Source organism: Arachis stenosperma, chromosome 10, assembly GCF_014773155.1.
Source record: "Arachis stenosperma cultivar V10309 chromosome 10, arast.V10309.gnm1.PFL2, whole genome shotgun sequence".
NCBI lineage: Eukaryota > Viridiplantae > Streptophyta > Magnoliopsida > Fabales > Fabaceae > Arachis > Arachis stenosperma.
The window spans coordinates 60,310,410-60,325,780 of record NC_080386.1 but is presented as its reverse complement, the minus strand read 5'-3'; the positions used below and the strand labels follow the sequence as shown (position 1 = coordinate 60,325,780).

The 15,371-nt window shown below is 41.8% G+C and overlaps 1 protein-coding gene across 1 annotated transcript; it reads right to left on the bottom strand.

Annotated features, from left to right (window-relative positions):
- Positions 1–13,215: 13,215 nt before the first annotated feature.
- Positions 13,216–14,781, bottom strand: LOC130957161 (L10-interacting MYB domain-containing protein-like). The gene is made up of 4 exons (XM_057884036.1): positions 14,392–14,781; positions 13,767–14,290; positions 13,449–13,536; positions 13,216–13,386 (listed from the first exon to the last, which is right to left on the bottom strand). Exons 1-4 carry the CDS (start codon positions 14,779–14,781, stop codon positions 13,216–13,218), a joined length of 1,173 nt encoding a protein of 390 aa, XP_057740019.1.
- Positions 14,782–15,371: the final 590 nt, after the last annotated feature.

The window sequence follows — 15,371 nt, the reverse complement described above, 5'->3', positions numbered from 1 at the left end:
CCCATAGTACCTGGGGGAGCTCCTCGGCCCACGCCCCTTTGGTCTCTTGGAGTCTTCGTTTTAACCCGGCCAAGATGACTTTATTTGCAGCCTCTGCTTGCCCATTGGCTTGTGGGTGCTCCACTGATGTGAATTGCTGTTTGATTTTTAGTTCGGCCACCAATTTCTGAAAACTTGTGTCCGTGAATTGTGTTCCATTGTCTGTTGTGATGGAGTAGGGGACTCCGAACCTTGTGACAATGTTTTTGTATAGGAATTTGCTGCTTTTCTGAGCCGTAATGGTGGCTAAGGGTTCAGCTTCGATCCACTTTGTGAAGTAGTCGACCCCTACTATGAGGTATTTGACTTGCCCGGTCCTTGTGGGAACGGGCCGAGTAAATCGAGTCCCCATTTTGCGAAGGGCCATGGCGCAGTGATGCTGATAAGGTCTTCGGGTGGTGCCTTGTGAAAATTGGCGTGTTTTTGGCAGGGGGGGCATATTTTCACAAACTCTGTTGCGTCTCTTTGCAAGGTCGGCCAGTAGAACCCGGCCCTGACTACTTTTTTGGATAGTGCCCGAGCTCCGAGATGGTTCCCGCACATGCCTTCGTGGACTTCTTCGAGGACGCCTTTTGTTTCTGAGGTCGGAACGCACCTAAGGAGGGGGTTTGAGAATCCTCTTCTGTATAATATGTCGTGAATTAGTGTATAATTCTGGGCGTCCTTTGTAAGCCTTTTAGCTTCTTTTCTTTCGGCGGGGAGAGTTCCTGACCTCAGGTAGTTGAGTATGGGGGTCATCCATCCTTGCTGTTGGTTGGATATATTTAGTATTTCTTCCTCTCTTGGCACGGAGGGAGATTGTAAGGTTTCCTGGAGAAGACTTCTGTTGTTGCCTCCGGGCTTGGTGCTAGCAAGCTTTGAGAGGGCGTCTGCCCGGGCATTTTGTTCCCGAGGTATGTGCTGGATTTGTATTTCTGGGAAGTGGCGTAATTGTGCCTGTGTTTGGTCCAGGTATTTTTTCATAGTTGGGTCTTTGGCCTGGTAACTTCCATTTACTTGTGATGTGATGACCTGGGAGTCGCTGAAGATCGCGATTCTCTGGGCTCCGACCTCTTTGGCTAGCTTTAGACCAGCTAGTAGGGCCTCGTATTCAGCTTGGTTGTTTGAAGGCTGGAACTCGAATTTTAGGGATAGTTCTATCCGCGTTCCTTGGTCGCTTTCGAGTATGACCCCGGCTCCGCTTCCCGTTTTGTTTGAGGACCCGTCGACATATAGGTTCCATGAGAGTGGGGTTCCAGGGGTCTCAGTGTATTCTGCGATGAAGTCGGCTAGATATTGAGATTTTATGGCAGTCCGGGCTTCATAGTGGAGGTCGAACTCGGACAGTTCCACCGCCCATTGTAGTATTCGTCCTGCCAGGTCTGTTTTTTGCAGGATGTGTCTCATGGGTTGGTCTGTCCGGACTTTGATGGTGTGGGCTTGAAAGTAGGGACGGAGCCTCCGGGCTGTGAGCACTAGGGCATAGGCGAATCTTTCTATCTTTTGATAGTTTAATTCGGCCCCTTGTAGTGCCTTGCTTACGAAGTATATGGGGTGTTGTCCTTGATCATTTTCTCGTATTAGCGCTGAAGCGACTGCCCGATGTCCGACCGAGAGGTATAGTACGAGCTCTTCCCCTTTTAAAGGTCGGGTTAGGATTGGTGGCCGCCCGAGGAATTCCTTGAATTCTTGAAAGGCTTTTTCGCACTCCGGGGTCCACGAGAAGGGTTTCCCTTTCTTTAGGAGTGAGTAGAGAGGTAGTGATTTTATCGCTGATCCTGCCAAGAATCTTGATAGGGCGGCCAGCCTTCCATTCAGTTGTTGTACTTCTTTGACACATGTCGGGCTCTTCATATTGAGTATTGCTTGGCATTTGTCCGGGTTTGCTTCGATGCCCCTTTGAGTCAGCATGAAGCCTAAGAACTTTCCGGCTTCTGCGGCGAAGGTGCACTTCGTCGGGTTAAGTCTCATGTTGTGTTTTCTGAGGGTGCCGAAGACACTGGCGAGGTCGGTCAGCAAGTTTCTGTCTTCCTGTGTCTTTACCAGCATGTCGTCGACGTATACCTCCAGTTGTAGTCCGATGTGCTCTGAGAACACTTTGTTCATTAGCCTCTGGTAGGTTGCCCCTGCGTTCTTCAGCCCGAAGGGCATTACTACGTAGCAGTAGTTTGCTCTTGGGGTTATGAACGAGGTCTTTTCTTGGTCAGGTCCGTACATCGGGATTTGGTTGTATCCTGAGTATGCGTCCATGAAGGAGAGATATCTATAGCCTGAGGCTGCGTCTACTAAGGCGTCGATGTTTGGTAGTGGATATGGATCTTTGGGGCAGGCTTTGTTGAGATCCGTGTAGTCGACGCACATTCTCCATTTTCCATTGGGCTTTTTTACCAGGACCACGTTTGCGAGCCATAGGGGGTATTTTACTTCCCTAATGAACCCTGCATCTAGTAGTGCTTGGACTTGTTCCTCTATTGCTTGCATGCGTTCGGGCCCGAGCTTTCTGCGTCTTTGTTGGACAGGTCGGGATTCCGGGTACACTGATAGCTTATGGCACATCAGGTCGGGGCTTATACCTGGCATGTCGGAGGCTCTCCAGGCGAAGAGGTCGGAATTCTCCCTTAAGAGGGTTATGAGTTCCTCTTTTAAGTCCGCTTCGAGGTTTGCCCCTATGTTTGTCGTTTTTTCAGGTGTGCTCCCAATCTGGACTTTTTCGGTTTCTCCCTCTGGTTGTGGTCGAAGATCTTCTCGGGCTTGGACTCGTCCGAGTTCTATTGTGTTGATCTCTTTCCCTTTTAGGCTTAGGCTTTCGTTGTAGCATCGTCGTGCTAGTTTTTGGTCGCCCTTTAGGGTAGCGATTCCTTTTGTGGTGGGGAACTTCATACAGAGGTGTGGGGTCGAGATTATAGCTGCCAGTCTGTTTAAGGTTGGTCGCCCAATGAGGGCATTGTATGCTGAAGTGACGTCGACTATAATGTAGTCGATGCTTAATGTTTTAGATTGCTCGCCTTTTCCAAAGGTAGTGTGTAGCGAGACGTATCCTAAGGGATGGATTGGGGTGTCCCCTAGCCCAAATAGGTCGGTGGGATAGGCTTTTAGCTCTTTTTCTTCAAGTCCGAGTTTGTCGAAGGCCGCTTTGAACAGGATATCTGCTGAGCTTCCCTGGTCAATCAGGGTTCGATGTAAGTTGGCGTTTGCTAGAATAATGGTGATTACCATTGGATCGTCGTGCCCGGGTATTATCCCTTGAGCATCTTCTCGGGTAAATGAGATTATAGGTAGCTCGGGCAGGGGACTGTCTTCTCGGATGTGGTAGACTTCTTTGAGGTGCCTTTTTCGCGAGGATCTGGATGTTCCTCCGCCTGCGAAACCTCCGTTTATCATGTGTACGTGTCTTTCAGGGGTTCGTGGGGTTCGTTCTGCCCGATCTTCGTTATCTCCCCTCCTTCTCTTCTTGGTCTCTTCTCCTTTCTCTGCTATGTATCTGTCGAGTTTTCCTTCTCTGGCTAGTTTTTCTATAACATTTTTTAGGTCGTGGCAGTCATTAGTAGAATGGCCATAAAGTTTGTGGTATTCACAGTACTCGGACCGATCTCTCCCCGCTCTCTTGTGTTTTAGAGGTCGGGGTGGTGGGATCTTTTCGGTGTGGCATACTTCTCTGTAGACGTCTACTAGGGAGACTCGGAGGGGGGTGTAGCTGTGGTACTTCCGCGGCTTGTCCGAGTTGGGTTCTTCTTTCTTCTTCTGTTCCCGATCTCGATCTCGGAGTGGGTAGGTTGATTCTTTTCTAGAAGAGTCTCTCAGCTGGGAGGTTTCCTCCATGTTGATGTATTTTTCTGCCCGCTCCTGCACCTCGTATAGAGAGGTCGGGTATCGTTTGGATAGGGATTGGCTAAACGGTCCCTCTTTTAGGCCGTTTGCCAGTCCCATGATGGCTGCTTCAGTGGGCAAGTGTTGTATGTCTAGGCAGGCTTTGTTGAATCGCTCCATGTATTCTCGGAGAGTTTCTTGGTTACCTTGCTTGATCCCGAGTAGACTGGGGGCGTGTTTTGCCTTGTCCTTTTGAATAGAGAACCTTGTTAGGAATTTTTTGGTTAGGTCCTCGAAGCTGGAGATTGATCCTGGTGGCAGGTTGTCGAACCACTTCATGGCCGACTTGGTGAGAGTGGTGGGGAAGGCTTTGCACCGAATCGCGTCGGAGGCGTCGACTAGGTACATTCTGCTTCTGAAGTTGCTGAGGTGGTGACTTGGATCGGTGGTGCCGTCGTAGAGGTCCATATCGGGTGGTTTGAAGTTTCGCGGTACCTTCTCCTTCATGATCTCTCGTGTGAAGGGATCATGATTGCCTTCGGGGGTGGTGCCGCGTTCCGTCCGGTCCTTCAGGTTGGCCTCTATTTTCCGTAGTTTTTCTTCTAATTCTCTGCGCTTGCGAGCTTCCCTCCTCGGATCTTGTTCAGTTTCTTTCTGCTTTTTTACGTCCTCTTCGAGTTGTTTCAGCCGGTTTTGTTGTGTCCGAACTGCTTCTAGAATTTCCGAGCTTTCGGGATTTTGGGGATCTTGGTTTGGGAGTGATGTCTTTGGGCGATTCTGTTTGTTTCCTCCTGGAGTGCGTGGTGATAGAGGGCTGTCCGGTCGTTCTCCGGTGTCAACTTCCTCCTCTTGTTCTGATGTAGCGTGGTTATTGTTAGGAGGGTCGTCCGCCATGGTAAAGGGATGACTTCCAGGTCCCCGGCAACGGCGCCAATGTTCCGAGGGTTACCTGAAACGTGCAGCTCGGTCGTCTTAGGGAGGCCCGAGATGGGGGGATTGATGACCCGAGCTTGGTATGCCGAGTGGTTGGTGGTGGTACCTGCAATGACACTCCGATGCTTAAGTTAGCATGGGTCCAAGCAGATATTGAGTAGAATTAGAGTGTGTGTTATACCTGGGTGCTCCAGTGTATTTATAGTAGTTGGCCGCGATCTTCCCTGGATAAGATATTCTTATCTTATCTTATCCTTTTGGGAGTTTTATCTTTATCTTTGTGGAACCGCCTTTCCTAGGCCTTTTCGGCCTTTAGGTCTTGGGCTTCGTTCCTTTTGGGCTTCTTTAGCTTTATTGTCCGAGGTCCGACCTCAGGCATGGGCCTAGGGACGAGGTCGGACCTTCTATGAACTTTGCCGAGTTTGGGGAGCTCGGTCAGGGTATGAACAGTATCCATTCTGGCGTTTAACGTCCAAAATGCTATCTTTTTGGGCGTTAAACGCCCAACTAGGTACCCTGGCTGGCGTTTAAACGCCAGTCTGTCCTTCTTCACTGGGCGTTTTGAATGCCCAGCTTTTTCTGTTTAATTCCTCTGTTGCATGTTCTGAATCTTCAGTCCCCTGTACTATTGACTTGAAAATAGAACCAAGATTAAATAAACAAGGCATGCAAGACACCAAACTTAAAATTAGACACTAGACTCAAACAAGAAACATAAAATGTTTTTGGTTTTTATGATTTTGTGAATTTTTTTGTGCTTTTTTCGAAATTTATATAAAAAGAAAAATAAAGGTTTCAGAATTCTCAATCTGATTTCCAGGAATCATTGCAATGCTAGTCTAAGACTCCGGTCCAGGAATTAGACATGGCTTCACAGCCAGCCAAGCTTCCAAAGAAAGCTTCGGTCCGAAACACTAGACATGGCCAATGGCCAGCCAAGCCTTAGCAGATCATTGCTCCAATAGCAAGATTGATAGAGATCAACAAGCTATTGTGATGATTAGTTGAAACCTCGGTCCAATAAGATTAGACATGGCTTCTCAGCCAGCCAGATTTCAACAGATCATCATGAAACACTAGAATTCATTTTTAAGAACTCTGAAAAAAAATACCTAATCTAAGCAACAAGATGAACCGTCAGTTGTCCATACACAAACAATCCCCGGCAACGGCGCCAAAAACTTGGTACACGAAATTGTGATCACTACTTTTACACAAAACAATCCCCGGTAATGAATCCAAAAACTTGGTGCTCAATACCATGGCACAACTTCGCACAACTAACCAGCAAGTGCACTGGGTCGTCCAAGTAATAAACCTTACGCGAGTAAGGGTCGATCCCACGGAGATTGTTGCTATGAAGCAAGCTATGGTCACCTTGTAAATCTCAGTCAGGCAGACTCAAATGGGTGTAGTGATAAACGAATAAAGCATAAAGATAAAGATAGAGATACTTATGTATATCATTGGTGAGGGCTTCAGATAAGCGAATGAAGATGCCTTCCCTTCCGTCTCTCTGCTTTCCTACTGTCTTCATCCAATCCTTCTTACTCCTTTCCATGGCAAGCTCATGTAGGGTTTCACCGTTGTCAGTGGCTACCTCCCATCCTCTCAGTGAAAACGTTGCCTATGCTCTGTCACAGCATGGGTAATCAGCTGTCGGTTCTCGGTCATGCCGGAATAAAATCCATTGATTCTTTTGCGTCTGTCACTAACGCCCCGCCTGCTAGGAGTTTGAAGCACGTCACAGTCATTCAATCATTGAATCCTACTCAGAATACCACAGACAAGGTTAGACCTTCCGGATTCTCTTGAATGCCGCCATCAGTTCTCGCCTATACCACGAAGATTCCGGTTAAAGAATCCAAGAGATAAACACTAGAGCCTTGGTTGTTTGTAGAACAGAAGTGGTTGTCAGTCACTTTGTTCATAAGTGAGAATGATGATGAGTGTCATGGATCATCACATTCATCAGGTTGAAGAACAAGTGATATCTTGGACAAAGAACAAGCGGAATTGAATAGAAGAACAATAGTAATTGCATTAATACTCGAGGTACAGCAGAGCTCCACACCTTAATCTATGGTGTGTAGAAACTCCACCGTTGAAAATACATAAGAACAAGGTCTAGGCATGGCCGTGAGGCCAGCCTCCCAATGATCTAAGAACTAGATGTCCAAAGATGATCAAAGGATCAAAAGAAATCCAAAGATGAAAAATACAATAGTAAAAGGTCCTATATATAGAGAACTAGTACATAGATGAGTAAATGACATAAAAATCCACTTCCGGGCCCACTTGGTGTGTGCTTGGGCTGAGCAAATGAAGCATTTTCCTGTAGAGACTCTTCTTGGAGTTAAACGCCAGCTTTTATGCCAGTTTGGGCGTTTAACTCCCAATTAGGTGCCAGTTCCGGCGTTTAACACTGGAATTTCTGTAGGTGACTTTGAACGCCGGTTTGGGCCATCAAATCTTGGGCAAAGTATAGACTATCATATATTGCTGGAAAGCCCAGGATGTCTACTTTCCAACGCCGTTGAGAGCGCGCCAATTGGGCTTCTGTAGCTCCAGAAAATCCACTTCGAGTGCAGGGAGGTCAGAATCCAACAGCATCTGCAGTCCTTTTGAGTCTCTGGATCAGATTTTTGCTCAGATCCCTCAATTTCAGCCAGAAAATACCTGAAATCACAGAAAAACACACAAACTCATAGTAAAGTCCAGAAAAGTGAATTTTAGCTAAAAACTAATAAAAATATACTAAAAACTCAACTCAAACTACTAAAAACATACTAAAAACAATGCCAAAAAGCGTACAAATTATCCGCTCATCATGGCACGCCCAAGTAAGATTGAGAGGTTGGCGTGCCACGCCTTCGACTTCAAGTGTCATGCCCAGTCTTTAGTTGCCTTCAGCTCCTTCTCAGGATTATCGTACCATCGTGCCACGCCATGCTGCTCAAGTGGCACGCCCATGCATTTGTGCACTCTTCAAGCTTGGCATGCCACGCCTGGGTTCTCAAGTGGCACGCCCAAGTGACTTCTTAGAGCTGGCATGCCATGCCTTCGACACCAAGTGGCACGCCATAGTGGAGGTTTTTCTCGAGATGGTGAGTTGGCGTGCCACGCGCCTTTGCTCAAGTGGCACGCCCATAGTAGTTGATGTGTCAGGCGTGCCACGCCCAACCTGGCGTACCACGCCCTTTTTGTGTCCTCCATTTTGCTCTCTGGAATTTTGTACTAGCGTGCCATGCCCAGTCCCTGGCGTGCCACGCCCACATGCATGCTTGGATCACCCCTCTGGAATTTAGTACTGGCGTGCTACGCCTAGCTCCTAGCGTGCCACGCCAGTGCATTTTTGTGGCGTTTACTCCAAGTGGCATGCCAGTTTCACACGCCCAGCTTCTTATTTGTCTTCTACCCATTTTTTGATGCCTTTTTCACCTAAAATTCAGCACAACTCATCTCAAAGTAGTGAACCATAATATTCATCATATAATGCATGAATTGTACTGATCAAATGAGATTTATTCTCTTTTATGGTCTTCTTTATGCAAGAAAGAAAGGTAGATGATGCAAGTCATCAGAGGGTCCAAAGACTCACTCCTCCAAATGTGTCCAGCCTCATAAATAGCTCCTTAATTCTATAAAACTAAGGCCTTTATATAGGCTCTCCTAAATTACAAACATAAATGAAATTAAAAGAAATTACAATGAAATGAAAATAAACTATTCTAGATGCTTCTTATGGCCTTGATTGGTTGACAATTGTAGCTTGAATGAGAGTTGGAGTGGGCTTGGTTGAAGGTTGGGGGCTGCAGGAAGAAGTTGGCGTGTGGTTCCAAGTGCCACTCCCACTTGATTTTGCCCTTTGGAGTACGACTCACTTTGCAACATTGAAAGTATAGAGTTGGTTGGGCCTCAAAATGAATTTTCACTATGAAGTATTATATATGATTGGAAAGCCCTGGATGTCAGCTTTCAAATGCCTTTAGAATCAACTCATTTGGACCACTTCTGGCGTGCCACGCCCCATATGTTGTGAAACTGGCGTGCCACGCCTTCAATGATGCGCCAAAATCTCCTCTCTGGCCATTTGAACTGGTGTGCCATGCCGAAGACTCCAAGTGGCACGGCCATTGTATGAAAGGGGTTGGCGTGCCACGCCTTTGATATCAAGTGGCACACCCAGGTTTGGCAACATTAAAATATTGTCCTTTTTCACCTTTAGTTTTAATGTCCATCTTAAAGTGTTATATATTGATGAAAGGCTCTTGATTTCAGCTTTTCAATTCCACCAAGATCACCTCATTTGGACCTCTACAACTCAAGTTATGTTCCTTTGAAGATGAAGAGGTCAGGCTGGTAACTGCAGTGACGTGTTTTTCTCCTTGTGTTTTGGGGGTCAATATCTTCCTCAATTCCAGTGTCCATTATAACGTGTTATATATGGTTGGAAAGCTCTGGTTGTCTAATTTCTAATGGCACTGAAATCATTTCATTTGGAGTTGTTTAACTCAAGATATATTCATTTGAATGAGAGGAGGTTAGGCTGGCATATGCCCCGACATGCCACGCCCAATGCTTGGCGTGCCACGCCCATAGTGGGTCTCAAAATTACTCCTCTGAAACTTAAGCCTGGCGTGCCACACCCAAAACACCAAGTGGCACACCCTCTTTGAAACTTGGCTTCACAAACTTGGCATGCCACGCCCATAGCACCAAGTGGCACGCCCATGTTGGAACTTCATTATTTCAAGCTTGGCGTGCCATGCCTAGAACCCAAGTGGCACGCCCATTGTTGAGAGTTGGTTCAAAATCTTGGCGTGCCACGCCCAGAGCTTCAAGTGGCACACTCATCTTCATTTGTTATTTTCTTCCCCTTTTGTTGCTCTTTCCACCTAAATTTCAGCACAAACCCATTTCAAAGCAATGTACCATAATATATATCATTTGTTCCATGAAATTGCATTGATTCAATGAGATTATGCTCTTTTTATAGCCCTTTTAGATAAGAAAAATGGTACATGATGCGCAGTCATCAGCGTTGATTCAAGTTTTTCAATTCCAATGTCTCTTTGTGACGCGTAGGCGTGATCCCCGCGTACGCGTAGATGGTCATTTTTTCCATTCTACGCGTGCGCTTGGCGCTGCTGAGGTTTTGTTTTATGAGAATGAAAAAGGGTCGGGCTCAAAGCCCCTTATCGGATTTGAACCGATGACTTACGCCTTACCATGGCATTATTGATATTAGATTTGATTTTGAATGATATGATATCGATGTTATCATATCAATGGAATTTGAAATAAATTCAAAAGCGATTCGAATTCTGGTTATCCTCATCATAACGAAATTCATTGTATTGGAATGGGTACACTTGATGATATGAATCATTTGAAAAATAAACGTATTCGTTCCGTAGCAGATCTCTTACAAGATCAATTCATGCGTACGCGTCATAGATGCGTACGCGTCACTCAAACGTTGGATGTCCAGAATTGACTTTTTCATCACAACGTTGGGGGGAACGTTGGATGTCCAACGCTCCCTCAAACGTGAACATTAGTAAATCATGCAGAGACATGCTTTGCCCCTCTTCCAACGTTGGAGGTGACGTTAATGGTCCAATTTGGCCACCAACGTTGCTTCTTCTTCATCTTTTCCAAGCTCCTTCTCCAACCTTCCTCCATCCTTTCTTTCACCTATCATCAACCAACACATGCATCAAAGCTTTGCTAAAGTCATGAGAATTCTAATCATTCTTAGCACACAAGTAATTATAGCATAATTATCATGAAATTACATCAAATTAATCATAATTGGATGAATCTAGTTATGCATGAATTTCTACCAAATTTTCTTACTTATATCTCAAGAAAGTGGATAAAACTTATTAAAAACAAAGAAAAAGGCTAGTAAAACTAGCCTAAGATGCCCTGGCATCACAACACCAAACTTAAATCTTGCTTGTCCCTAAGCAAGTACCGAATTATTAAGAAGAAAGAATGAAATAGAAGCGGATGTTCATGTCAGCAAGTCATTATTATTAGTTCATGGGGTTTTATGCAGAAAATGCAGTAGCTCACATCTTATTGATATTTAGGCATATAATGTCTCCTTCAAGCATCAATTTACATACTGCTATGACCTCTTATTATTCACTCATCCTTGGTAATTACTTTTCTTTATTTTCTAAGCTTTAGCTCAGTGTCATGTGTTGTAGCAGTTTCTTAGCTTAGTTGTACTCAACACACATTCACTATAGACACTTGGCTCACAATTCTTTTTAGAACATTGATGCCCAGCACCTCTTTGGGTTACTAAATGTCTTGTAACTAGGTTGCTCTTGATAGTGGACTTTTGGTTGATAATCCCGGGTTAGTTAACCCAAGTTACCAAGTGTTAAAGCACTCCATAGAACCTAATCATCCAAGGCAGATCCTAGTGCAAAGACACCACAGGCATATGTCCTAAGGTCCAAGTTATTGGTGTCTAGCCTTAATCCTTGCTTTATTTTGTTCTTGCTACCACTTTTGGCTTTTCTTTTTCCTTCTTTTTGTTTTTTTTTCATCCATGGACTTTTATATACTAAGATTCATAGACAGCATGCTAGTGTTTACTAAAAGGTGTGCAATCTATCCTTTATTCATTATGAGTGAGCTACTACACAATCAAACATACATAGCACGACTTACTGTTGTTTCACTTCTTGTTAAAAAGGAACTATTCCACTTCTTGTTTAAACATTTCTTTTATTGAAATTGAAAAGGCTCAGGGGACAAGACAAGCATTCAAGCAGTGACGGTGAAAGCTCACACACCTAGGCTAGCATACTTATTGCAAACTAAACACACAGTATGCAAAATGACTTAACCTACAATTGACTATTAACATGGGCACATTCAGACTTCCATTTTACACATTCAAAAGTGGCATGAGTTAAGCAACAATACAATCTTTCCAAAGGATTGAGTGAATTCCTGCAAGTCATTGGATGTTGCTTGTTCCCCAAGCACTTGAGAGATTGTTAGCATGCATGCATGTTTGTAGGCTTTTGAACTTAAATTGGTGTGTGAACACCAAACTTAATTTCTTGTAGCAATTTGAATTTATGCAAAAAACCTCAAGTACCTTTATCAAGAGAGTAAACTATGAACTAGAGGATAACTATGAACTAGCTACTAGAAAACAAACACTTTTGAGTTATTTCTCTGATTGTTTAGAGCTGACACTAATCATGCTAAAGGTGCAATGTGTTCTTAATGAGATTTGTGGTGGGACACCAAATATAGAATTACACATTCACCCTTGGATTGTTTTGGTGTGCAACACCAAACTTAGCTCCTTGTAATACAGAGAAATTTTCTTAACTCTTTTATCGTCACTAGCTTGACGGTCAGCTCTCTCAGATGAGTCTATATTTTATTTTGGAATCTGCCCCCATGTCACCCAAGTAGTGTTTGAGCCTTTGTCCATTCACAGTGAAGGTCTCCCATGATTTTTCTTCCATAAGTTATGTGTCCATAAGGAGTAACCTTAGTGATAAGGAAAGGGCCAGACCACCTTGATCTTAATTTCCCAGGGAAAAATTTAAGCCTGGAGTTGTAAAGTAGCACTTTCTATCCCTCCTCAAAGCTTCTTGGTGCTATCTTGAGGTTGTGCTTTTCCTTTGCCTTTTCCTTATACATCTTGGAACTTTCAAAGGCTTGGGATCTGAATTCTTCCAATTCGTGCAGTTGTAAGAGTCTCCTTTCACCAGCAGCTTGGCTATCCAAATTCAACAACTTGAGAGCCCAGAAAGCTTTGTGTTCAAGCTCCAATGGCAGGTGACAAGCCTTCCCATACACCAGTTGATACGGGGACATCCCTATTGGTGTTTTGAAGGCTGTCCTATATGTCCAAAGAGCATCGTCCAACTTTTTTGAACAGTCCTTTCTTGAAGCCCCCACAGTCTTCTCTAGGATCCTTTTTAACTCTCTATTGGACACCTCTGTTTGCCCACTTGTTTGGGGGTGATAAGGTGTGGCCACCTTATGCTTTACTCCATATTTAAAGAGTAGAGTCTCCAATGGTCTGTTGCAGAAATGGCTTCCTCCATCACTGATAAGTGCTCTAGGAACTCCAAACCTACTAAAGACATTCTTTTTTAGGAAGTTCAGGGCCACTTTATTGTCATTTTTTGGGGTTGCAATGGCCTCTACCCACTTAGATACATAGGGCTTGTTTGGGCGCCATTCTGAAAAAATATCTTTTTTTAAATGATCTTTTTTTAAAAGATCTTTTACAAAAGTAAAAGTAATTTTATGTTTGGATACTTTAGTTAAAAGTACTTATTTAAAAGATGTTATTGTTTGGATACAAAAATACAAAAGCACTTTTATAATAATAAAATTACTTAAAAGGACATTCAATCATAAAAGAGTTTATTAATAATAATAAAAGAAAACTAATTATTTATACTAATTTATTTGATCCGATAATTGATCTCTTATATTGTCTCTTATTTCTTCCATTGCCCGAACATCTTCTTGTGTTGGTTCTTCCCATTCATTAATTTCAGAATTTGTTGATCCATTTCTTACAGTAGTACCGTCATCTTCATTGGCTTGTAATAAAACAATATCTTCAAACTTTTGCAAAATACTTATGTCATCAGAATCCATCATTCTTATAAAATTATGAAGAGTAAAACATGAAAAATAGCTAATATAGCAGCTGATTCGTAATCTTTTTCATATTCTTCATATTCAGTATCATTATCTGTTTCATAATCACTCATCCTGTATAATTTAAATTAACATGAAAAATAAGATAACAAAGCAAAAAATACTATTCACAATGTCATTATTAAATAGAATTCCAAAATATAAAATCAAAACACAAATTATAACATTGTCACTAAATTAAAGTTCAACAATAACGATAATAAGAATTCATGCATGCAGAAAAAAATAAAAATAAAAATAAAATTTAAAGACGATTCATGTCATCCAATTTAAAAGATTCTAGCCATCCAAGTTGTTGATTGGGATCATCACTCAATGCAATGAAAGTTTCTCTATATTGTGGCTTAGCCATTAATCTAATTCCCAAATAGAACTGTGGACTATATGGTTCTAGACCAGGTAATTTGCGTAGCAACTTGATGCAATTTTCTATGGAGTAAGGATCATCTCCCTTAGTTGCAGCTTTTGACTCCACACCAACCAAAATACGATCAAGTGAGTCCTGTAATCTAGATGCTATTCCAGCTCGTTTCTCAACTTTTTTGTTAGAAGTCTTCCTTCTTTTCTCTCTAGTAGGGCTTTGAACAACTGTATAATTTGCAATGTCTTCTTCAATAAATTTATTTGTATAATTCATGTCACCTCCATTCTCGAAACCCTCATTGTTCTGATTAAATTCTTCAGAATTTGGATCTTTCGATGGCGCCCAAGCACTATAACCAGTAGCTACAATGTCCTTGAAACATTGTTCAAGCCTATCTAAAGATTTAGGACCTTCATTCTTAAACTTAGCGAATTCTGGATTAATCTGTTTAAAATATGCAAAAGAATAAATATAAAAGATATTTAATAAATTTTAAAGATAAAATTAACTTATTGTATTATTTTTATAATGCAAAATTAACATACCTTAATCTTATCAGTCCACCAAGATTCAGAAGCTAACACTGTTTTTTTCTCATGATCCCAACCAAGACCAGTCTCTTGTCCAACTAATTTAGCCCATAATTGAAAATAAGACTTAAGAGCATCCCATCTATTTCTTAGTTGTCTATGTACATATAGGAGTCCTGTTCTCTCTCTAAATTTTTTTTGTAGATTTTTCCAACCAATTTTGCTGAAATGTTTATTAGGTCTATTACCATCTCGTATCTCTTCCACACAGATAGTCAAAAATATTTCAGTATTCCAATCATCCCATTTTGCTTTTACAGTTTCTACTTCTCCTTCATTTGTTGCATCTTCGTTTTCAATATTCACTTGACTAGAACCTCTTCTTGGATTTAGTTTTGGAGCCATACTATATAAATTATAAATTATATCAAATTTTATAATGTATAACGTTAATAAAATAAATTGTAATATAAATAATAATTGTGAATATAATAACACACTAAATAAAATAAAATACTATGATAAAAAACCAAATAAAAATCACAAATAAATTAATAATAATGACAAAATGATAAAAAAATAAAAAACAAATAATAATAACGTAAAGTAATATGAAGACAGAGACAATATGAAAAGAAAGCAAATAATAATAACAATATGAAAAAAATGGTAAAAGAAATAAAAAAAAAGCAAATAACAATAACGTACAAAAATACGAAGCTTATAATAATAACAATATGAAGAAGAAAGGGTAAAAGAAAAGAACCTGATGATTTATTGTTGAGTGTGTAGAAAAACAATAATATTTTAACTTTCAACCTTTAGATATATATATATATTTCACAAAAGCTAAACGAATATGTTATGTTTTTATTTGTAAATCATTTCAGATTTTTTACTTTTTTATATTTTGATACTAGTATATTTTTTTATATTTATATATGATTATATTTTATATCAAATTATTAAAGATTTTATCTCAAAATATTACATGA

Coding starts and splice junctions, on each gene's coding strand:
- LOC130957161 (XM_057884036.1), bottom strand. CDS start 14,781: ATGGCTCCAAAACTAAATCCAAGAAGAGGTTCTAGTCAAGTGAATATT. Junction 14,291..14,391: donor GGTGGACTGATAAGATTAAG/GTATGTTAATTT, acceptor TATTTTAAACAG/ATTAATCCAGAATTCGCTAA. Junction 13,537..13,766: donor CCCAATCAACAACTTGGATG/GCTAGAATCTTT, acceptor TAAATTATACAG/GATGAGTGATTATGAAACAG.